Source organism: Chionomys nivalis, chromosome 2 (genome assembly GCF_950005125.1).
Source record: "Chionomys nivalis chromosome 2, mChiNiv1.1, whole genome shotgun sequence".
Taxonomy (NCBI): domain Eukaryota; kingdom Metazoa; phylum Chordata; class Mammalia; order Rodentia; family Cricetidae; genus Chionomys; species Chionomys nivalis.
In genome coordinates this window covers 86,819,225-86,842,740 of record NC_080087.1, presented here as the reverse complement: position 1 = coordinate 86,842,740, position 23,516 = coordinate 86,819,225, and the positions used below count along the sequence as shown (strand labels likewise).

The following is a 23,516-nucleotide window of genomic DNA, read 5'->3' as shown; positions in this document are numbered from 1 at the left end:
TTCTTATTCCTCCCATTCTTCAACTGGACTTTGGGAGCTCAGTCCAGTGCTCTGCTGCAGGTCTCTGTCTCTGGATGAAGGTTCTATGGTGACATTTAAGATATTCATCAGTCGCCGGGCGGTGGTGGCGCACGCCTTTAATCCCAGCACTCGGGAGGCAGAGGCAGGCGGATCTCTGTGAGTTCGAGACCAGCCTGGTCTACAAGAGCTAGTTCCAGGACAGGCTCCAAAACCACAGAGAAACCCTGTCTCGAAAAACCAAAAAAAAAAAAAAAAAAAAAGATATTCATCAGTCTAACTACAGGGCAAGGCCAGTTCGGGCACCTTCTTCTCTATTGCTTAGGGTCTAATGATTTTTAATAATGAATTCTATAGCATTCAAAATCCAAATTTTAAAAAAACTTTCTGGTTAATGCACATGAAGGAAAATACTAATCAGAAAACCCAGAGTGAACTTCAGTGACAGAGGTTCCTGCGGGCACAAATAAGGCTCACACTCGTTCGTGCTTCCAGAAAAGCCGCCAGCAACCAGAGGCTGACCTGAGCTAAGCAAACTTCTCCTTCTGTTCAAGTCCTCCCACGCGTGACCAGAGCTGTCACCACAGAAGAGAAGTGGAGACACGGTGCAGGGCGAGGTGAGAGGGAAACAGGTCACAACGAGCCAGCAGGGACTTCCCAAGCAGAGTCAAAGACAGCACCAGTGTGCCCAACACACTCAACTTAAAACGACGCTTTGAAAAGCAGCTGGGCTGGGCGGTGGTGGCGGACGCCTTTCAGCACAGCACGTGGAGGCAGCCGGATCTCTGTGAGTTCAAGGCCAGCCTGATCTACAGAGTGAGTTCCAGGATAGGCTCCAAAGCCACTGAGAAACCCTATCTCAAAAAACCAAACATAAAGAAAAAAAAAGAAAAAGAAAGAAAAAAAGAAAAAGAAAAGAAAATGAAACTGTGAGTCTCGGAAGGTAGATAGCTCAGTCAGTGAGGTACAGGACTTGAACTTAACCCTAGACCTCATATGGAAAACCAACAGGACAGGTCTGGTGGAGTATACACACACTCCCAGCACGGAGCAAGCAGAGAGCCCTGGGGCTACTAGGCCAGCTAGCCTAGCTGCATAGGTCTCTCGGAGTCTTGAAGAGACCTTGTACCAAAAATAAAAAAGGTTTATAGTGTCTGAGGAATGGCACCTGCAGCTGTCCTGTGACCTTCACATTCATATACATACGTGTTCTCATACACAAATTCTCATCCACACAAGATACTGGGATAAGGGCCTAGAATCCCCCAGTGAGGGGCTGGGGGTGTGGCTCAGTGGTAGAGCCCCTGCCTAGAATCCCCCAGTGAGGGGCTTGGGGTGTGGTTTAGTGGTGGAGCCCCTGCCTAGAATCCCCCAGTGAGGGGCTGGGGGTGTGGCTCAGTGGTAGAACCCCTGTCTAGAATCCCCCAGTGAGGGGCTGGGGTGTGGCTCAGTGGTAGAACCCCTGTCTAGAATCCCCCAGTGAGGGGCTGGGGTGTGGCTCAGTGGTAGAACCCCTGTCTAGAATCCCCCAGTGAGGGGCTGGGGTGTGGCTCAGTGGTAGAGCCCCTGCCTAGAATCCCCCAGTGAGGGGCTGGGGTGTGGCCCAGAGGTAGAACACTTGCTTAGTATGTACAAAATCCTGATTTTCCTCCTTGGCACTGAAAAAAAAAAAAAAAAGAAACAAAAGAGAAGCCTACTGTCCTGGTTGTTTTATCCAACTTGATACAAGCTAGAGTTATCTGAAAAGAGGGAACCTCAACTGAGAAGATGCCTCCATCATCCGTAGGGCATTTTCTTGATTAATGATTGAGGTGAGAGGGCAGTGGGTGGTCCTAGACTGTATAAGAAAGCAGCTAAATTGCTGGGTGGTGATGTCACACACCTTTAATTCCTTGGGAGAGGATCTCTGTGAGTTTGATGCCAGCCTGGTCTACAGAGCTAGTTCCAGGACAGCAGGACTACACAGAGAAACTCTATCTCAAAAATTCAGGAAAGAAAAAAAGAAAAGGGAGGGAGGGAAGGATGAAGGGAGAGAGAGAAAGCAAACAGTTAAGTCATGAAGAAGCCAGTAAGCAGCGCTCCTCCATGGTCTCTGCTTCAATTCCCGCCTCCAGATTCCTGACTTGAATTCCCACCCCGACTTCCCTTCATGACAGACAGTGATGCAAACCAAGACAAACACTAATGTGCAAATACAAAATGTCCCCTGAGGCAGGCTCCTGTGTTAGAGGCTCTGGGGCCAACCTGGTCAGAGCAAGTCAGGCGTGCCTCTGGGGGTTGAGCTGGTCCTGGTCCCTCCCTGCTGTTTCCTTCTCCACCAGTGAGAAGAACCTTCCGCATCAGACACTCCCACCACCAGTGTTGTGCCTCACCATGGGCCCAGAGCCAACAGCCCAGATACAGACAGCAACCTCTGAAATCGCTAGTCAAACAAAATCACCCCGTCCTCCATCAGCTGGTTTCTGTTAGTCATTTTTGTCACAGTATCCAGAAAATTAACTACCCCTCCACCCCACCCCAAGTCAAATGCTAGGAAGATCTGCAACATCAGGACATGGGCTGCCCTTCCAGGCAGCAGAGCCCACCCCCCCATCCACCATGTCTCCTGCATGCTTCTCCCATCCCTGTTGCCTGGCCACCCCTGTAGAAATTGTGGTTGTGGCGTTTGTTGCAGAAATGCTTTCCCTTTGCGAAACGTCTTTCTAAGCTACATCCTCGTTCTGTCTCCACTGCTGTGATCAAACAACATCATGGCCAAAACTGACAGAGGAGAAGAAAGCATCTACTGAGCTTCCACTCCCAGTTACTGTCCATCCGGGAGGGCGAGCCAGGATGTCAAGCAGTCACCTGCACAGTCAAGGTGCAGAGACGCGAACACACCCGTGCTGCCCGCTTGCTGCTGCGCATGCTCAGCGGGCTCATGAAACAGCGTGGCCCGCAGCAGGCTGTGTCTTCCCGCACCGATTAACAACCAGACAGGACCACAGGCCAACCTGATCTAGATTCCCTCAATTGAGTCTTTCTTCTCAGGTGACCTGAGCTTGTGGTGAGATGAATGCTTCTTAATTACTAAGTTGGTGCCCGGAACTGAGCCTGGGGTCCTCTGCAGAAGCAGGAAGTGCCCTCAGCCAACGAGCATCAAGCACTCCAGGTTGACAGGTAAAGCTAATCATGCTGCTGTGTGTGAGTTCACAGGTCCCTATTCCCCACCTCCATAGGAGTGACGGCCCAGCTGAGCAGATGAGAACTGCCCAGCATGGGGCGTGCTGACTAGTTTATGTCTGATCCCATAACATCCTGCGGTAAGGATTTTTCTTAACTAGTGATTGATGGGGGCGGGCCTAACACGTTTTGGGTGATGCCATCCCTGGGCTGGTGGTCCTGGGTTCTCTAAGAAGGCAGGCTGAACAAACCATGGAGAGCAAGCCAGTCAGCAGCACCCCTCTGTGGCCTCTTCATCAGCTCCTGCCTCTAGGTTCCTGCCTTGTTTGAATTCCTAGCCTGACTTCCTTCAATGATGAATAGCAATATAGAAGTGTAGGCCAAATAAACCCTTTCCTCCCCAACTTGCTGTTTGGTCATGGTGTTTCAACACGGCAACAGAAACCCTAACTGAGACACCAGGCTTCAGTTCCAGGCAGCAGCGGTTGGTGGCCCCTCACTGTTTGCCCTGTATACACCCAGCATGCTGTAATACCTGGGACACAGCACGGGGCTTTGCTAAACTCAGCAGCTTTGTAACCGACTTCCTCTAAATGTCTCGTCTGTCTGCCACATTTCTGGCATTGCTCACGTGCTTGAGAGCCACCCTCAGGACGGGGGGGGGGGGGGGGGGGACGGGACGGGACGACTTACAATGCCGTGGATCTGGGCCACCTTGCTGCACAAGTCGGGGCGCCACTTCTGAAGGGCCAGGTAGAAAGGGTTCTTCAGGAGATCTTCGTCATATAGAGCCATATGGACTTCAGGAGGGTCCAAGTGAGCTTCCTGGGACAAGGGAGGAAAAAGCTGTGACTAGGGGCAGGGCTTACTAGGTACCAGTCAGCCTGGAACTCACTTTGTAGACCAGGCTGACCTCAAATTCACAAAGATCCACCTGCTTCCGTCTCCCAAGTGTTGAGATTAATCACACCCAGCATAGTCGGTTGTGGATTTTTGCTTTTTGTGGTTTTTTTTTTTTTTGGTTGTGTTTACCCGCCTACCCATGAGCACACACACACACACACACGGTTAGTTCTAAGGCCTGAACACCAGGTCTTGTTCTTGTCAATGAGCTAATGCCCGAACACTTGGTTCTTGCTTTGTCTCTGAAGCTGCATTTCCCTACATGCATAGCCCAACCTGATCTCAAAATCAGGATTCTCCTGCCTCAGTCTCCCTAGCTCTGGGACCAGAGTAGGTCTGCAATGCTCTATCACCAGCTTTCTTCACGCTTTTCCATCCTGAGCCGCCCTGGGGCCTGACTTGATTAGCGACGATTTCTGAGCCTCAGCCTGCAGGGCTCTTACATACGGCCCAAGCAAGAAGAGACCAAGGCAGGGGTTGTCCAAGAGATCTAGTGAACGCAGCAGGCAAACAGGAATAAGATGCAGTCATACCCTTAAGACAGGTGAGGTGGACAAAAACATCCCGAGACTAAGGTAAGGCAAGGAGGGCAGATGGAAGCTGATACATTTTGACTTGCTTACACAACGAAGGCCACCTGAGGCCAGGTCCCTCCCGCTCCACAAAAGCAGGCCCTGCGCCTCAGAAAAACCCGGAACTTTCTCACATCTCCATCTCCAGCCCATCTGGATGTTATTTCTGTATGTGCTATAAATCGGCAGTTAGTTTCATTTTTCCATATGGTAAGCCAATTGTCCCAGCATCGCTTTGGCATAATCTCCGTCTTCCATACCAGTCGGGAAAGCTGTCTTTGCCACACTCCAAGTCCTCATGTGTGCCTGTCCTATTTCCATTCCCTACTCATGTTTCAATGGTCTAGGCCAGTTCAAAAGGAGGCATGATTAAAAAAAAAAATAGAATTACAGACACAGACCACACAGTTAGATTTTATTGTATTTTTGTTTTGAATTATTACATTTTCTTTTTTGTTTTCACACGGGTGTCACGACACATGACACACTGTGCCTGTCCATGGAGGTCAGAGGGCAACTCTGGGCAGGTCCTGGGGGTGGAATTCAGGTCCTCGGGCATGGTGGCAAATTTGTTTACTGACTACACCACCTTGCCAGCTGGCTGTACTTGTTCTGATTTTATTGCACCCGCATGGCCTCAAACCTCTGGGCTTCATATGATCTTTGTAAGTCAGCTCTCTAAGTGCTCGGGACTACAGGTGTGCACCCCCATGCCTGATACATGCATAATATAAATGTCTAGAAGCCACACTAAAAAGGAAACAGCCGAAACTGCTTTTAACATTTTATATACTGTAACCTATCCAAAATACACTTTCAACATATAATTATTATTTTAAAATTAAAATTAACGCGGCCAGTGAGAAAGACGGCTCAGCGAATAAAGGCGTTTGCTGCCAGCCCTGATGACCTAAATTCAATCCCTGGCACTCACGTGGAAATGACTCCTGCATGTTGTCTTTTTTAAATTATTATTTTTATTATTTACCTTATGTACATGGGTGTTTTGCCTACATGTATGTCTGTGAACCATGTGCATGCCTGGGATATGTGGGGGTCAGAGGACGGCGTCATATCTCCCTGGAACTGGAGTTAGCAGATGGTTGTGGGTGCGGGAACTGAACCTGGGTCCTCTGCAAGAGCAACCAACACTGTTAACCACTGAGGGACCTAGCCAGCTCCTGTCCTCTAATTCCTCAAACACACGCACACAAAACCGATGTTTAAAATAACATGTTTAGCGATAGAGAAAACAACACCTGGAAGCATTATTTCATAAACCACAAATGGACAAGACCAAACTCCATCTCCGCAGATGGAAAAGTCTACCTGACAGCAGGCACACGGGCCCCACACAAAGTCTCTTTGCCCAGTAAGTGCTAATTTGACTATCGGCCCCACTGGGGTCTGATCCGAGGAGCTCCTTGAAAAGGAGACTTTTAAGAGGAGCCTAGAATAAAAACTGGGTGCAAATAATCCTTCCTTGAGCCCCCCTGGGAGAGTTCGGTAACGGTTCAGGTGCTTGCTTCATTGAATTCAGTTATTGCCAGAGCCTGGCTAATCCTTTTATGAGCCCCCAACAGAAGCAGCAGAGAATGCGGTTTTGAGGGGACAGAGGCATGGGGGAACAGTAATTCTTTCTGGTTTCTGATAGTCGGTTCCCCGGGGGTGGAGTGTGGCAGCAGAAGATGCTTTGGATAAAAAACACTTGAGAAACAGGATGTGCGTTATGGTGAGACCAAGCTGGGGAAGGACATGGCCACACTGGCAGAGCACCAAAACTGTCACTCCCCGGCTAGGAGATAAGGCCAAGAGGAACAGCACTAGCAGGGAATAGAGAGGATCCGGGATGAGGACACGCCTCAAACGTACAGGAGCAAAGCTAATGATTCAGGAGGCTGGGGGTCTTTGTGAGCACAGAAAACCAGGATAAAAGATTTTTCTTTTAAATTAAGTAATATAAGTCCCTAAAAGTCCTAAGAATCCAAGCACGGTGGGAGTCTTGACCATCCCTGCCAGCCTTCCAATGAGGAGATAATTTACAGAAAAGTCAGTAGCATTAGTCAGAAATGCCAAAGACCACTGACCGTGAGCTATCTGAGGCCAGCTACCCCATGAACAAGACAGCTGTACAGGGGTCCACATTAGTCTGAACGTTTCAGGGAGGAGTGTGCACACTTCAGTGTGGTTTTGTGGTCTTCAGCTGTCCTGCCAACCCAGGTAAGTCTGGGTGGTCAGGACCCATGGAGTGACAGGATACAGCCCTGCTCCCCAGAATCCAGCCCAGGGAGTCTGTGGCTCCCAGAGATGCACTCCTGGCCGAGTACTACCACTGAGGCTATCTCTGTCCTCGGAGGACCCTAACCAGGCACACTTGCCAAGTGATGAGCAATGCTCTCCAGTAATATATGATTCAAAGTGGAAGGGGGGACTGGCCGAAAAAGGAACACCTTCTAGTCATCTATTTTTAATATCAACGGAAGCATGGGGGAGGGGGGTGGAATCTGTGCTTTCTAGTCACCTGGGTCCTTCTGGGCCTGTGAGATCTACAGACCCCAGCTAGATCTTCTTTATAGTCCCTTGTTAAAGTACTCAGCACTCCTTCTGGCTCAGAGGAAGCAAGAGGACAGCTGTCTTGCCCCAGTGGGTGAAGGGTTAATCCCAGGCAGCAGCCACGCAGGTAAAAAGGGAAGGAGCCCAAAATAAACAAAATGTTCAAAGCTGGTCAGACAACAGTGGCAGTGGGATGATGGTACTGGGGAGGAAAGGGGGGACAGTTAAGTTTGGCGGGCTACAGTCACTACCCAGATTCCCACCCTCCCACCCCATTACTTGCCAGGATTTCCAGCATGTGGGCAGGCACTCTGAAGGAGGTTTCTTAGCATCTCCCAAAGACACATTTCGTCCGGATTCCTCTCTAAGCCTATTGTCTATAATTATGTGGAGAGAAAGAAGTTACCAGCCTAATGTCACCAGCTAACAATCAGGGAGCGTCCTAACAGCACAAAATCACTGACAAGCACACAGACAAATCAATAAGAAAAAGCCTGCAGCAGCCTGAGGTGAGCACAGCACAGTCGGGTTGGCACTCAGCGGAGGGAGGCCAAGGCCCATGAGCTGGACCCCAGGCCCTATGTAGAAACGGGGCTGCTTCTCTCCTAAAAATGCTGCCTGCAGGGTGACTTCAGGTGAGAGCTCACCCAAGGTCTAACTTGGGAACACATAATCACCCAGCTTCAAGGCCATCCTCTACCTCTGCCTCCCAGATCTCCCACACACCTGAACCACACCCAAGTGACCACTTCAACCTCCAGGTCAAGGCAGTGTTCTTCTGTCTTCCCATCTCTGCCCCGCCTCCCCCCCCCCCCCAGCCAGCTGAATGGTCTGTACTTGGTGTTTGGCTTTTGTCCACTTTTGCAGCCTCATCATTCCCCATCCCCCTACAGCTTCCCAAAGGGATGGGTTCTCCCTCCTTCCACTCATTTAGTCCTGAAACCTATTCCTATATCAAGACCCATGCATGACCCCTGTGTGCTGGCATCCATCCTCCCCAGAGAATGGCCAAGTCCCACAGCACCCAAGTTCTGGATGCAGACGGTCAGTTGAGTTGGCTAAAGGATCGACCCCCCTAAGTTACAGTAAGTATTAAACCTCCTTGGCTGCCGAACCACCATGGCCTGCACTGGGGGACCCTCAAAATACTAATAAGCGTTGCTGCGCTCCACGGTCAGTGGGAAGTCTACCGCGTTGAATAAAAACAGAAGCCTTACTCCACAGAACGAAGCAATTCCCAGCCACTGAGTCTGTCCAGTCTCATCAGCCCTCCCACCCTAAGTCCCTCACTCCTCAATGATGATGTGTCACTTGCTACCACCGCCCCCCCTCCGCCACCCACCGGGAGTGTCCAAGTCCCCTGCAGCTGGAGGCAAGGCTGGAGGGGCACCGACAGGGGCGCGCGCATCTGGACAGTCCGTTTTCAACCAAGAAACTGAACAGACTACCGAAGAGTTTTCCAAAAGTATTCTCTACCTACTGGGCGAGAGAGGTCGTCGCCACGTGTAAAGCTGGCAGGGACACCCTCTCCTCCTTTATCCCTCGCGGGGACCACAATCCCAGCCGGCCTAGACTGGGACCTGCATATACAGCTTCCTCTCCAAGTATTCAGGCTGGCCACCAGAAAACCTCCCAGGTCACACGACCTGTGAGCGACGGTCCCATCCACTGCCCCAAGTCTCAGATCCCGGGACCCGGGCCTGCCATGGAGCCCCGAGAACAGAAGACGCATTCTCCGCGCCGCCTCGCCTTCCCTCTCGACTCGGTGGGCACCGTGGGCAAGGCGCGCCCCGCTGCGGACAGCAGAGGAACCAGAGGGGCTGGGAGGCTCAGCCAGCAACGGGTCCGGGCCCGGGGGCCCATCAGCCCTGCCCCGGGCTCCGGCTCAGAGCAGGGAGCCCCTCCCCCTTCCGCTCCCGGTCCCCACCCGACCTCCGCGCCCCCCCTAGAGTAGAGAGGCGCTGGAGGACACCCTCCGAGGACACTTACTTAAGAGGCTACATAGTTTCACCTCTGAGCTACGACAGCACCTCCCAGGCTCTGGGCTGGGACCTCAGTGCCCACCACCCGGGTGCGGCAGCGCCACTCTTCAGCCCACCCCTTTACTCCTCCGTTGGGCGGAGCCTCACCCCAGTCTGTCCAATAAGAGGTCATTTTCACTGAGACTGACATGTAAACAGAGCAATCATTAAGTCCAGTTCAGTCGGGGGTGGGGCTCAGGCGACACCGCGCTTCCTACTCGGACTAGCCCCGCCCAGAGTCAGGGAGTGCGCGTGCCCAGAATGTGAGAGGGCGGGACCTAGGGAAGATCTGACACTAGGGGTGGGGTCCTAGCTGGGTCCCTGAACTCGGGCTGGACCGCGAAGGAGAAGAGCCCCACCTAGGTAACCATCCTGCCCGTCCGACCGCCCTGTGTTGCCGGTGGCACAAAACGGAGGTGTTCAGTCCTCTGAGCCACAGTATTCTGTTGCCTACAGGTTCTAGGGGTCAGTATCCCTCGGTCCTGTCTCCTCACTATCATGGGCTCCGCATAAGCTACTTTCTACCGAGCCTCAGTCTTCTTCGTCTGCGTAACAGGAAAAAGTTGAATTTGCCGGGCGCTAAGGTTCCAGTACTGTAATGGAATACACGGGAGGGAGAGGAGGGAAAGCCACACTTGACCTCCCCTGTCAGGGCTCCGCCTACCTGTGGTGGTGGCGGCGGGAGGGGGGAGGGAGCTCCTGGCCCAGACCCGCGGCAGGAGGCGTGTCCTACGAAATTGGATCGCTGTCCTTGGCCGGAGCTAAGGCGTACCGCTCAGCCTGGAGACGTGGAGTCGACCAAGGATGGGGTCTGCACCCTGGGCTTCTCAGGTAGCCCCCGTGAAGGAGAAAGTCGTGCAGAGACACTGCGAGTGACCCGGAGCGCATCTGGGAACAATGGAAGAGAGGATGGTAGGCAGCTAACTGGACTCCCTCTGCACGCGGGGACGTCGGAGGCGCACGTCGAGGATCCCCGGAGACCTCCAATTAGAACGGCGGCGAGGCCATGAGGAGTATTCGGTCCGCCCAGCCCAAGGCTTGCATCAGGGCTGGAGGCGATCAGCGAAGCTGAAGAGTGCCAGTGGGGCACCGCCGCCCGAGGGCAGCGCCATGGCCAGAGAGGAGTGCAAGGCGCTACTGGACGCGCTTAATAAGACCACAGCGTGCTATCATCACTTGGTGCTGACTGTGGGGGGCTCCGCGGACACACAGGACCTGCGCGAGGAGCTGCAGAAGACCCGCCAGAAGGCGCGCGAGCTGGCCGTGGCAACAGGCGCCCGGTTGACCGTCGCGCTGCGTGACCGGGGCTTGGCGACCGAGGAGCGCGCGGAGTTCGAGCGGCTATGGGTGGCCTTTTCGGGCTGCCTGGACCTGCTCGAGGCCGACATGCAGCGCTCACTGACGCTGGGAGCAGCCTTCCCGCTTCACGCGCCGCGCCGGCCACTCGTGCGCACTGGGGTGGCTGGCGGCTCCTCTGCAGTGGCCGCGCGCGCCCTGAGCGCACGCAGCCTGCGACACGAGGCCGAGGGAGACTTCGACGTCGCCGACCTGCCTGAGTTGGAGCGCGAAGTCCTCCAAGTGGGCAAGATGATCGACGACATGGAAATGAAAGTCAACGTACCCCGCTGGACTGTGCAGGCGCGGCAGGCGGCGGGCGCTGAACTCCTCCTGTCCGGTGCCAGTGCTGGTGCGTCCTCGGTTGGTGGCATTTCGGTACAGGAACGCGCGGGACCCTGCGACCCCAGCAAGGCCCTGGCCGCCACTGTTTTCAGTGCCGTGCTGCTGGTGGCTGTGGCACTCGCCTTATGTGTGGCAAAGCTGAGCTGACTGACACCCAACGGCCGCCCGCTGCCCCTTCTCCTTCCAGAGTATGGGCGTGAAGGCTGGCCTGTTTAAGAGAGGTAGTGAACCCCCGCTGTGTGCGCGTCTGAACACGATCCTTTCAAGGGCACCTTCTGCCTGGGCAAGACATGTTTTGTTTTTCTAACTTACTGGCCCAAGAGGAGTTAACTGCACGGGGCTGTCAGGGCATTACCTTCCGCAGGAGCTTTATCTCCTATTAATAGAAATCGGTCCACAGTGTCCCCGGATCCCTTTGAGCTTGATGGGTTAACACGTGTGTCCCAAGTTTGGTGCCCTCACCCTAGTAGTTGGCTCCCACAGTGCATAAGACAGGGCAATTTGGGAAAGGTGTAGGGTTGCATGAAGGGTAGCAAAGGGGGTGTTTTGTCCCTAGACAAGAAGCAAACTGCAATAAGATAGATAAGTAGGTTTTATTACCTTAACCCTTTGGGGCCTATGCTTTGGGAGAGCGTGCTGATAGCGGCCCATGCAAAGTGCTTTCTCTAGGGTACACTATTGCACTTCTTGGCGGAGATTGCCCGTTAGACACCGGGAATGGCAGCGAGGGCAGATTTGGTGTTGTGACTCCATTTAGGAAACCAAAGAAGGTTGTTTCAACAACTCGATGTGGCGGTCGGGGTTGGATCCCCTGAACACTTGCCTCAAGGAAAGACTTCTCCCTCCCGTCCCTGGATGGGGGGGGCGGGGATGGACAGTTGGCCACCGCTTTGGGAGGGGCCACACCACTATGTAAACAGGCACGGTCTCCTTCCCAGAGGCTTATTTTATTCCGGAATTAGAGCACAGTATTTGACCCTCCTTTGAGGGAGGGCTGGGGGAATCCTCTTTGAAGCCCTTAATCCTGTCTATCCCCGGAATTTACCTGCTAGCCAATAGGAGAACGCGTTTTCTGGAGAGCTGTCCAACTGGCTGACCCCATGTGACAGGAAAGGGCAATACCGGTATCATTAGTACACAGAGGCTGAGCCGGTCGGCTGAGTTCAAAATGTAACAGTTTTGGCTTGGAATTTACAGACCTTTAAACACACACACATACACACACACATACACACCCCTACATACACACATGCGCAGACACATACACACCGACATACACACATACACAGACACACACATACACACACACCTACATTGTCTGAAAGAATGACATTAATACTTTAGTAACCAAAGCTGAGCTGTGTTTATTTGTTTTTAGTATAAAGGAAACTGGGCCACAAGCTCATATATGCCAAATGAGTCAAGCATAGAGATCTTTTACATGTACACAGTGTAGGCTACTAAATATGATCTGCATCCATCTTTTAAAATCTATATTCTTTTCGAGACCAGCCTGGTCTACAAGAGCTAGTTCCAGGACAGGCTCCAAAACCACAGAGAAACCCTGTCTCGAAAAATCAAAAAAAAAAAAATCTATATTCTTGTGGCCAGAGAGATGGCTTAACAGAAGTTTGTATTATAACCGGGCACAGTGGTGCATGCCTTTAATCCCAGCACCCTGGAGGCAGAGGCACTCAAATCTCTGTGAGTCTACAGAGTGAGTTCTAGGAGAGCCAGGGCCATATAGAGAGACCCTGTCTCAAAAAAAAGTGTATATATTGTTCTTGCAGAACATGAACGTTCTGTTCCCAGCACCCATTTCCAGCAGCTCACAACTGCCTGGAACTCCAGCTCCAGGAGAGGTCTGACGCCTTCTTCTGACTTTCTCAGGCACTTGCCCTCACACACACACAACACAACAGACACACCTAAAACTAAATCTTTTAAAAAGAATCCAAATTCTTGAATAGAGACTGAATTTTGAGATCATGGCTCAAACTACCAGAATCATCTACATAAAAGGCACAAGCAGCTTCTGCTTTCTACTTATAAAGAAGGAGACGCCCTCTTTTGGCCTCCAGAGGAACTGCCTGCAGGTGGTGCACAGACACACATGGGTGCAACCCCCCCTAAATGCAAAATGATGATGATAATGGTGATAATTTTTTAAGTGAGGAAGAGGATCAGGTGGAGGGAAATAGCAGCCCTTTACAAGGTCAGCTTGGAAGACTGATGCACGCAAGCGAATAGGGGCTCATGGTTCTAAGTGCTGCGCCCTACACCCACCCTTGCCCACGTGACCTCTCCTCACACAGGTTCTGAGGCCTCAAAGAGGAAGCTGTGGAATCTCTTTGCAGGTGTCTTTGATTGTGCTTTTAAAAGATTCACGGGTCTTAAAGCCTACTGAACCCTTTACAACAATTACTGGTAAGAGTTCCTACGTCCTCCTCTGGCTGGGCTAGGCAACTCTGACGAGGTACGACTTTCAACCTTTTTGTTGCTGCTTGCCCAGGATGCCTTTAGAGACAAGGTGGAAAGTTTTAAACTCCGCCTCCCACACACGACACAACATGGAGTCTCTGTCACCTTCTCCAGAGATCACCTCTCTGGGAAGAGAAGTTTGGAGGCATTTGGGGACTTGGTATTAGGGAATCTCGCTACAATACGGTTGGTGAAGGCATCCTGACATTTTCAAGGTTGTAACTTTGTTCTTATTGGGAGTTTTATTTATTTATTTAAAAAAAAATTAGGGGCCAGAGAGATGGCTCGGCAGTTAAGAGCACTTGCTCCTTTTAGAAAGGGCTGCAGTTCAGCTCGCCGACACCTTTACTCCTGCTCCTGGGGATCTGGCGCCCTCTTCTGGCCTCCATGGGCACCTGCACATACATGGCAGGCGCGTTTGTGCACACACACAAATATCAATACATTTCTCAAAATTGTTCTGGAGAGAGTATTGAAGACATACACCATCTGGCACTGAATAGGCCATTAAGACAGTGGTTCTTAACCTTCTTAAGCTGTGATGCATTAATACAGTTTCTCGTCTTGTAGTGACTCCCCCACCATACAATTATTTTGTTGCTTCTTCATAACTGTAATTTTGCTGCTGTTATGAATTGAAATGTAAATATCTGATATGCAGGATATCTGATTGTGACCCCTATGGGGTCGCTGCCCACAGGTTAAGAATCGCTGCTTTAAAAGCAGAGCAGACAAACAAATTTCCCATGGCCACTCTTTCCACCCACTCGGCCATTCTTTGGATAGTTAATTAGCTGAGTCGTTTGTGAGGGTTCTCAGATCACTGCAACCTACGATAAAATGTTGCAAAAAGAAAAGGCTGAATTAAGGAAACATTCCTCTAGCAGACCTGTGAGCCCAAGGAACTCACTGAGTTTCAAAATGTTAAATATGAGGTGAATTCTTTGGTACTTGAAGCTGTGTAAGGGAGCTGCTACAGGACGTCACTTCCTGCCTTGTACAACGGGCTCATTTCTAACTAATATGTCTACTCTTGTTTCTACGTGTAATTGATGAGCTTTGCCGATGCATACTTTGCTGTTGAAGTCATCCATTTTCTACAGATATTTGGTCTGATCTTATACCTGATAAAACTGATGGGGAAAAAATTCAAAATGCATCTGCTAAGCTGGGTTTCGTGCAGACCTGCTACTTTAAGAATGAAGCAGGAAGATCACCTGTTCAAGACTAGCTTGGGCTGCAGTGTGAGTTCAAGGCTAACCTGAGCTCAAGGCTAGCCTGGGCAACTTAGACTCTACCTCTCAAAATAAAAAAGTGAAAAGAGGGGGGCTGGAGAGATGGCTCAGAGGTTAAGAGCACTGGCTGCTCTTCCAGAGGTCCTGAGTTCAATTCCCAGCAATCACATGGTGGCTCACAACCATCTATAGTGAGATCTGGTGCCCTCTTCTGGTATGCAGGTAGAATACTGTACACATAAATGAATGAATGAATGAATGAATGAATGAATGAATGAATAATAAATAAATAAATCTTATATAAAAACAGTGAAAAGGGGACTGGGGTTGTCGCCTAAGCCAGAGAACTTGCTTAGCATGTTTGAGGCTTAAGATTCAACTCTGTGCCCCTCAAAAATGTATTAGCTGATATTAAAAGGCGAAAACTGGGGATGTCAAGGGACTGTCAACCTATCAAGGGAATGAATGCATTCTGAACTAGCAGTAAGCTATTAATGATTACCATAATCATATTGAAGAAAGAAAATAGATAATTTTTTTCAAAGATAGGATCTCACTATTGTAGTCCTGGCTGTCCTGGATCTCATGCGTAGACCAGGCTGACCTTGAACTCAGAGAGGTCCTCCTGCTTCTGCTTCCTGAGTGCAGGGATTAAAGGCACGGCACTACACCTTGCTTTAACTGTGTAGCCACGATGGCCTTGAAGTAGTGATCCTCCTGCCTTAGCCTCTTCAGAATCCGCTGCCAGTGTGGGCCACCACAACCCATGGGATGATTTTATGTAATATAAAAGGTTATACTTTGAAATGCCACGAGGAAAACTATTTAGGGTAGGATTGAAACCCGAGCGTTGTGGTTTCCATAGCGTGTGTAAAGGATGCTTGATGCTGAAGAACTGGAAAACAGTTTTGGCTGAAGAGATGTCTAATTTGCATGAGGTTCCTGGCAATGCTGCAGCCTCCCCACCCCCCATGTGCACACTGGTGCATTTTGAAGCTGCCCCCTCCCTCTTTAGAGTCTTCGATGGTGGATGCTTTGTGAGGCTGTGAGCTCCTGGGTGTGAGGAGTGGGTGAGCAAAATGTTGTAGAGGAAGCTCACCTCTGTGTCCCTTGGGGTGTGCCTCTCCCTGGGGTGTGCCTCTCCCGGGGGGGGGGTCCACCGTCTGCCCTGGTCTGGGAATTCTGCCTCTGTCCCTGTACCTCAAGTCATTTGATATCCCCATGCCTCGGATTCTCTACTGGTGGCATAAGGGTCTTGACCAGTTAGCTCGGTGAGCCCCCATGGAGCTTCAGATGTTCAGGGTATCACCTCACTAACGTGAATAAGGCTTATTTTGTTGTTTGGTTTGGTAGGAGGCTTTTTGCTTTGCTGGTTGGTTTAGGTATATCCTCGTTGAATGTGGTTTGGTGCTTATTGTCTCAAAATAACTAGCGAGATGGCTCAGAGGTTAAGGGCACATACTCTTCTTCCGGAGCTCACAAGTTCGAGTCTCAGCACCCACACCAGGTGTCTCACAACTGCCTGTAACTTCAGTTTCAGGTGGATCGGACACACCTCTGGCCTCTGTGGACACCTGCACCCAGTGTGCACACAGATACACATACATACACGGGATTAAAAATGAGAAAACATTTTAAATGTTTAAAAAGATTAGAAGTCAGGCTAGTGAGGTGACTCGGGGTAAGGGAGCCCACTGCCAAGCCTGACAACCGGAGCGCCGTCCTGAAACCCACGTGCTGGAAGGAGAGAACGGGCAACCAAGAGCTGCTCTCCGACCTGCACACACATACTATGACGTGCGTGCGGCCCCGCTCTCCACGCACACAAAATAAATAAATAATCTGTGTAAAAAAATAACAAGTATTTAGTTTTAAAATACCGAAATTAAGCTTCGCATGATTTCAGTGCACACAGAGTTAGAGCATAGACTTTCAAAAGCAAGCGTGGGATTCAGGGTGTAGCGCAGCAATAGTGGGCTCAACTAGTACTCCAAGTCTCTGGATCCAACCCCCAGCTCTTCAAAGGGAAACAGAGGCCGACGTGTTATGCTATCTGTGTATAGTATTGACATAGATAAGGAATTTATAGTATGTGTACAGTATTTAACTAGATAAGGAATTTAAATTCAGACTCTTAAAAGTCTGAGTCCAAGTATTTATTTTTAGGGGCTGGAGAGATGCTTTACAGATTAAGAGTGCTTATTGCTCCAGGGTTCAGTTCCTAGCACCAACAAGAAGCAGCTTGTACCTGCCTGTAACTCCAGCTCCAGAGTATCTGTCCCTCTCCTCTGGCCTCCAAAGACACTGACATACAACTCACACAGGCACACACACACACACACACACACACTAAAATAATGAAATCTAATCTTCAGTCTGTTTTGCAACAATCAGGCCGCCTCAGGAGATTCTGGGAAACAGTAAAGACAAGCTCCTGCTAATGTCACATCATTCGGAGACTGTACTCACTCCCTAACCTTGGAAAACCAGGCAGCAGGGCTTGTTTCTGTGTGATGGTGAATCTATGAGGGAATCAAGGGTTTCACGTCTACATTTGTATCAACGGGTTCTAACCACGTTTGTGAATAAGCAAAAATATTAACGATAACAGGCAGCATTAATAACTCGCAGGAAAAGGCACCTTCAGATGACTCCACTGTCGAGTTGCAACCTGAAAGAATACCCTTCATTTTCATCACCCACATTGGAACGGAGGTGTGCAGCCCGACCAGCAGATCTACTCTCCACAGACTGAGGCATAAAGAGATGTTCAGCGAGCGTCAAGACTGCAGCTGCTTGCTGGATGTTTTCCTCTGCGGTACAATCGTACTCAGACTTCAACACTGACGGCGAGGCTGTGGGCAACACAGATCAAAGCCATACTTCAATCCAGTTTCTTCTGGTTCTTGAGGACTGACCAAAGATCCCATGATGGTGGGACAATATTGTTTGGAAAAATATTCCTGTCATCTACTTGGTTTCTATCTCATTCCATGGAGGGTTCCAGATTTTTTCCCCCTGCAGGATTGCAAGGTAGAGGACACCCTAGTTCTTTAGTGTTTGAGAAGTTTAAGACCATAAGTTTATATGACCTGTGGAAATACAAGAAATGACAGCTGTTTTCAAATGATTTTAAAGAGTCTTTCAAACATTCTGGTGCCAGAAAGCATAGTTGAGCGTTGCCTGTGTGGATATGTATGTATTAGGTGCGAGGAAAAGTCTACAAAGAAATACACAGAAGTGAAAATATTTGTAAAGGTGGTGAGATTATGAATGATGTTTTTCAATATTTTTATTAAATGTTATATTGTTTTTACAATAAAACTTTAAATGCTATGATCATCTGGGAAAATGTTATTATGCTATTAAAATGTAATTTGTAACAATCAGGGTGTCTAGCTGGATGGTGGTGGTGCAACGTTTTTTGAAACAAAGCCTCTGTCTTAGTCACGGTTCTGTGGCTGTGAAGAGACACCATGACTGCATCTCCCCTTTTAAAAGGAAGCATTTAACTGGGGGCTCACCTATAGTTTCAGAGGGTCAGTCCTTGCTCATGGCAGGGAGCAGACAAGCATGGTGCTGGAGCAGTAGCTGAGAGCTTTGCATCCTGATCCACAGGCAGCAGGCAGAGAGACACTGGGCCTGGTAGGACTTTTGAAACCTCAAGGCCCACCCCCAGTGACCTCCATCAAGGCCACACTTCCTAACCCTACCATAACAGTTTATCAACTGGAGACATATGCAAATACATGAGCCTATATGAGTCACTCTCGTTCAAACCGTGGCAGTCTCTCTACATAGCCTCGGCTGGCCTGGAACTCACTCTGCAGACCAGGCTGGCCCGGAGCGCAGAGGTCCTCCTGCCTCTGCCTGACCACTGAGGGCTGAGACTAAAGGCTTGATAGCAGATTTTCAATCCAAGCACTCCAGAAGCAGGCGGATCTCTGTGGGCTCCAAGGTCAACATGGTCTACATTGAGAGTTCCAGGTCAGCCAGGACTGTACAAAAAAAATAAATAAATAAAAAATAAAAAAAAAAGATAAAAAAATAAAAGCAGCTACAATTACACTCTAGAGTATAACGAAAAATAACCATAATCTTTGCCCCAATAACAAACAAGTGTTTTCTTTTATATTTCTTTTTCTCTCGTTGCTGGAGGTTGTAGCAGGACTTTGCACATGCGCTAGGCAAGTTCCTTACCGCCAAGTTATAGCCTAAACAGAGAGACTTTGTTTTAGGGTCTCTGGGAGGAAGAGCCAGGAGCAGTAGATACAGACCTGTGATCATAGCACTTGGTGGGCGGGGCAGGAGGATTCAGCATGCAAGGTCATTCTTCACTATAATAATAGTGTCTTGGAGACTAGCCTGGGCTACGTGAGACACTGTCTCAAAAATAAAAATGGAAGAGAAAGGGGTGGGGGAAGGGCGAATCAGGGCAGGTTTTTGAATGGGCTGACCAGATGAATCAGTGTAATGCCAAGAGCGATGACTGCCCTTGAAGAGGACCCAAGGACCTCTGCAGGAACACCACACACACACACACACACACACACACACACACACACACGCGCGCGCGCGCGCAAAGAGGAATCTTAAAAAGATGAATAAATAAAATATACCATCACTGTTATCATCAATCATACTGTATTAAAAGTCCTGAAAAAGAGCCAACAGTCAATACACAAACTTTGACTTTTCCATAGCTAGGTAAAATCTACTAAAACCTTAAAGTGAAAGACAATTATACTTTTCAAAATAAAAGAAAAATACATTAAACAAAAAAACCCTTCTATACTCCCTACTCACCCAACTTAGAGTATTTACATGACCATACCTGAAGGTTTTATTTTTGTTTTTTTGGTATTTTTTTTCCTTTTTGGCTTTTGTTTTACCTGTGTATAAGGAATTCTCCATGGTCCTACAGAAGCCAGTGTCTGTGTCAATGTCCGTGGCTTCAGTACCACTGAAGGCCCTGCAGATGCCCAGGATCTGATCAGCCACCTGAGTCCATGTTGGCATCTAAGAGTCATTCTGCTTCAGGGCCATGCTGATCTGACTGGTCTATTGCTGCCACAGGGCCCATGGTGATATCCAGGCCTGGGCTGTGATGTAGGGCCAAGTCTGGGTCTGTGGTTCTACCATTGCCAGGGGCTGTGCTGTTGTCTGTGGTTCCCGTTACCCCATAAGGCTATGCAAATACTCTGGGTTTGGGCCATCAACTCCTTAAAATCCAGCTGTAGGCAAGCCTGTAGGGCATTTTCTTAATTAGTGATTAATGGAGGTGAGCCCAGCCCATTGCGGGTGGTCCTATCCCTGGGCTGGGGGGTCCCGTGTTCTGTAAGACAACATCTGAGCAAGTCAAAGGGCAGCACTCCTCCATGGCCTCTGCATCAGCCCCTGCCACCAGTATCTTGTCCCAGCTCTCTTCAGTGATGGACAGTGCTGTGAAGGGTAAGTTGAATAAACCTTTACCTCCCCAGCTTGTTTTTTGGTCATGGTGTTCTGTTACAGCAATGGAAACCCTGACTAAGACAGCAGGTGTGACTTGAATCAGGATGGCCCTCATCGGCTCATATATTTGAATGCTTAATCATCAAGGACTGGCACTATTAGAGAAGGATTGGAACTTGTTGGAGGAAGTGTGTCAATGGGGGTGGGCTTTAAGGTTTCAAAAGCCCATGCCAGGCCCAGACTCTCTCTCTCTCTCTCTCTCTCTCTCTCTCTCTCTCTCTCTCTCTCTCTCACACACACACACACACACACACACACACTCTGTTTGCAGATCAGAATGTAGCTCTCAGTTACTTCTCCAGCACCAAGTAAGTCTGCCTGCCACCATGTTCCCCACTGTGATGATAGTGGACTCACCGCTGAAACTACAAGCAAGCCTCAATTAGATGCTCTTTCCAAAGAGTTGCCATGGTCATGGTCTCTCTCTTTTCTTTTTCGAGATACGATTTCTCTGTAGTTTTGGAACCTCTCCTGGAACTCGCTCTGTAGACCAGGCTGGCCTCGAACTCACAGATATCCGCCTGCCTCTGCCTCCCGAGTGCTGGGATTAAAGGCGTGCCCCACCACCGCCCAGCTGGTCATGGTGTCTCTTGACAGCAATAGAACCAAGACACAGGCAGCAGGCTAAAGCAGAATGAGAAAGTCTCTGTTATGGGCCCCAGATTCTATCCAATGGCTTTCTTAGCTTTCTGGGTTGCTGGAAACTAAGGTTTTGTTAAGTTACTATAATCCAGAAATTTCATCTGTTAGGATGTTAAGTCAGGCATAGACGTAGACAAGGCGTGGCTACTTAGGGGACTATAAAGGTAACCCAAGATAAACTGTAGTTAGGCTCTGGACCTGCAACATTCCAACTCTTCCCTATCACTGAGGTTGTTTTGAGAGACGTGGGGAGAAGCACGGCCTCTCCAGGAGCCTCCACTCACAGGGAGACGGCTTGCACCTGTGACCCTGGCTCGCAGAGGCAGGAGGGCTGAGAAACCTAAGCCAGCCTTGGCTATATAATAAGATCTTATACTAAAAGAAATAAATAGACTTATCCAGGTGGTGGTGGGGCACACCTTTAATACCAGCACTCAGGAGCAAAGGCAGGTGGATTGGTGAGTTTGAGGCCAGTCTAGTCTGCAGAGCTAGTTCTAGGGCAGCCAGTACTACATAGAGAAACCCTGTCTCAAACAAACAGTTTCACCTTTCCCCAACCCCTCTCTAATGAGCCTGCCCTCCACCATAGCATATGTGTCCTGAGCTCCAATCCTTTGTATTTGGGGTGGGGACGTGGTGCCAGGGACTGACCAGGCTGCTGCCCTCCAGTCACCCAGCTACATCCTCAGTCCTTGTAAATTAGTGGCTAATGCCGGTTACCAACTCAAACGGACTGAGAGACCCCTAGAAACCTAGTAAGCATACTTCTGTATGCACGTGGGGGTGTTTTAGAGAGGACTGGGGTCTATCTGTGACATGAAGACAACTCCTCAAGCTGACAGCACAGTGTGAGCCAGTCTTGGGCTTTGGAGACGGCTCTGGGTGCTATACACACGTGAGGACCCGAATTCTGGCCTCTAACATCCATGTAAATGTAAGTGTCTTCCATCCCGGTGCTTGGGATGAGGCAAGTGGATCTCTGTTAGTCTGAGGCCAACGTGGTCCACAAGTGAGTTCCTGGCCAGCTGGGACTACATAGTGAAATCCTGTCTCAAAAAAATTCAAATAAGAAATTGCATGTGGATGATATGATAGTATACATAAGCGACCCCAAAAACTCTACCAAAGAACTCCTACAGCTGATAAACACCTTTAGTAACGTGGCAGGATACAAGATCAACTCCAAAAAATCAGTTGCCTTCCTATACACTAAGGATAAGGAATCAGAGAGGGAAATCAGAGAAGCATCACCTTTCACGATAGCCACAAATAGCATAAAATATCTTGGGGTAACTCTGACCAAGGAAGTGAAAGATCTATTTGACAAGAACTTTAAGGCATTGAAGAAAGAAATTGAAGAGGACACCAGAAAATGGAAGGATCTCCCTTGCTCTTGGATTGGGAGGATCAACATAGTAAAAATGGCAATTCTACCAAAAGCAATCTATAGATTCAATGCAATCCCCATCAAAATCCCATCAAAATTCTTCACAGACCTGGAGAAGACAATAATCAACTTTATATGGAAAAACAAAAAACTCAGGATAGCCAAAACAATCTTATGCAATAAAGGATCGTCTGGAGGCATTACCATCTCTGACTTCAAACTCTATTACAGAGCTACAGTATTGAAAACAGCTTGGTATTGGCATAAAAACAGAGAAGTCGACCAATGGAATCGAATAGAAGACCCGGACTTTAACCCACAAACCTATGAACACCTGATTTTCGATAAAGGAGCTAAAAGTATACAATGGAAAAAAGAGAGCATCTTCAACAAATGGTGCTGGCATAACTGGATGTCAATCTGTAGAAGAATGAAAATAGATCCATATCTATCACCATGCACAAAACTCAAGTCCAAATGGATTAAAGACCTCAATATTAGTCTGAACACACTGAACCTGATAGAAGAGAAAGTGGGAAGTACTCTACAACACATGGGCACAGGAGACCACTTCCTACGTATAACTCCAGCAGCACAGACATTAAGGGCATCATTGAATAAATGGGACCTCCTGAAACTGAGAAGCTTCTGTAAAGCAAAGGACACTGTCACTAAGACAAAAAGGCAACCTACTGACTGGGAGAAGATCTTCACCAACCTTGCAACTGACAAAGTCTGATCTCCAAAATATATAAAGAACTCAAGAAACTAAACTGTAAAAAACTAATCAACCCAATTATAAAATGGGGCACTGAGCTGAACAGAGAATTCTCAACAGAAGAAGTTCAAATGGCCAAAAGACACTTAAAGTCATGCTCAACTTCCTTAGCGATCAGGGAAATGCAAATCAAGACAACTTTAAGATACCATCTTACACCTGTCAGAATGGCTAAAATCAAAAACACCAATGATAGCCTTTGCTGGAGAGGATGTGGAGTAAGGGGTACACTCATCCATTGCTGGTGGGAATGCAAACTTGTGCAACCACTTTGGAAAGCAGTGTGGCGGTTTCTCAGGAAATTTGGGATCAACCTACCCCTGGACCCAGCAATACCACTCTTGGGAATATACCCAAGAGATGCCCTATCATACAACAAAAGTATATGCTCAACTATGTTCATAGCAGCATTGTTTGTAATAGCCAGAACCTGGAAACAACCTAGATGCCCTTCAATGGAAGAATGGATGAAGAAAATATGGAATATATACATATTAGAGTACTACTCAGCAGTAAAAAACAATGACTTCTTGAATTTTGCATGCAAATGGGCAGAAATAGAAAACACTATCC

The 23,516-nt window shown here is 48.9% G+C and overlaps 2 protein-coding genes across 3 annotated transcripts in view; one reads left to right on the top strand and one right to left on the bottom strand.

Annotated features, from left to right (window-relative positions):
* Ankrd27 (ankyrin repeat domain 27) overlaps positions 1-9,302 on the bottom strand; it is a 53,299-nt gene extending 43,997 nt beyond the window's left edge. For both annotated transcript variants that reach the window (XM_057761678.1, XM_057761679.1), the window contains exons 1-2: positions 9,198-9,302; positions 3,874-4,005 (exon numbers count right to left, since the gene is read on the bottom strand). In XM_057761678.1, coding sequence (XP_057617661.1) covers positions 3,874-3,975 — 102 coding nt within the window. In that variant the 5' untranslated portion in view covers positions 3,976-4,005; positions 9,198-9,302. The remainder of the gene's footprint in view (positions 1-3,873; positions 4,006-9,197) is intronic.
* Positions 9,303-10,339: 1,037 nt separating this feature from the next.
* Positions 10,340-11,056, top strand: Rgs9bp (regulator of G protein signaling 9 binding protein). Its single transcript, XM_057763296.1, has one exon. The coding sequence runs from the start codon at positions 10,340-10,342 to the stop codon at positions 11,054-11,056; it is 717 nt and encodes a 238-aa protein (XP_057619279.1).
* Positions 11,057-23,516: the final 12,460 nt, after the last annotated feature.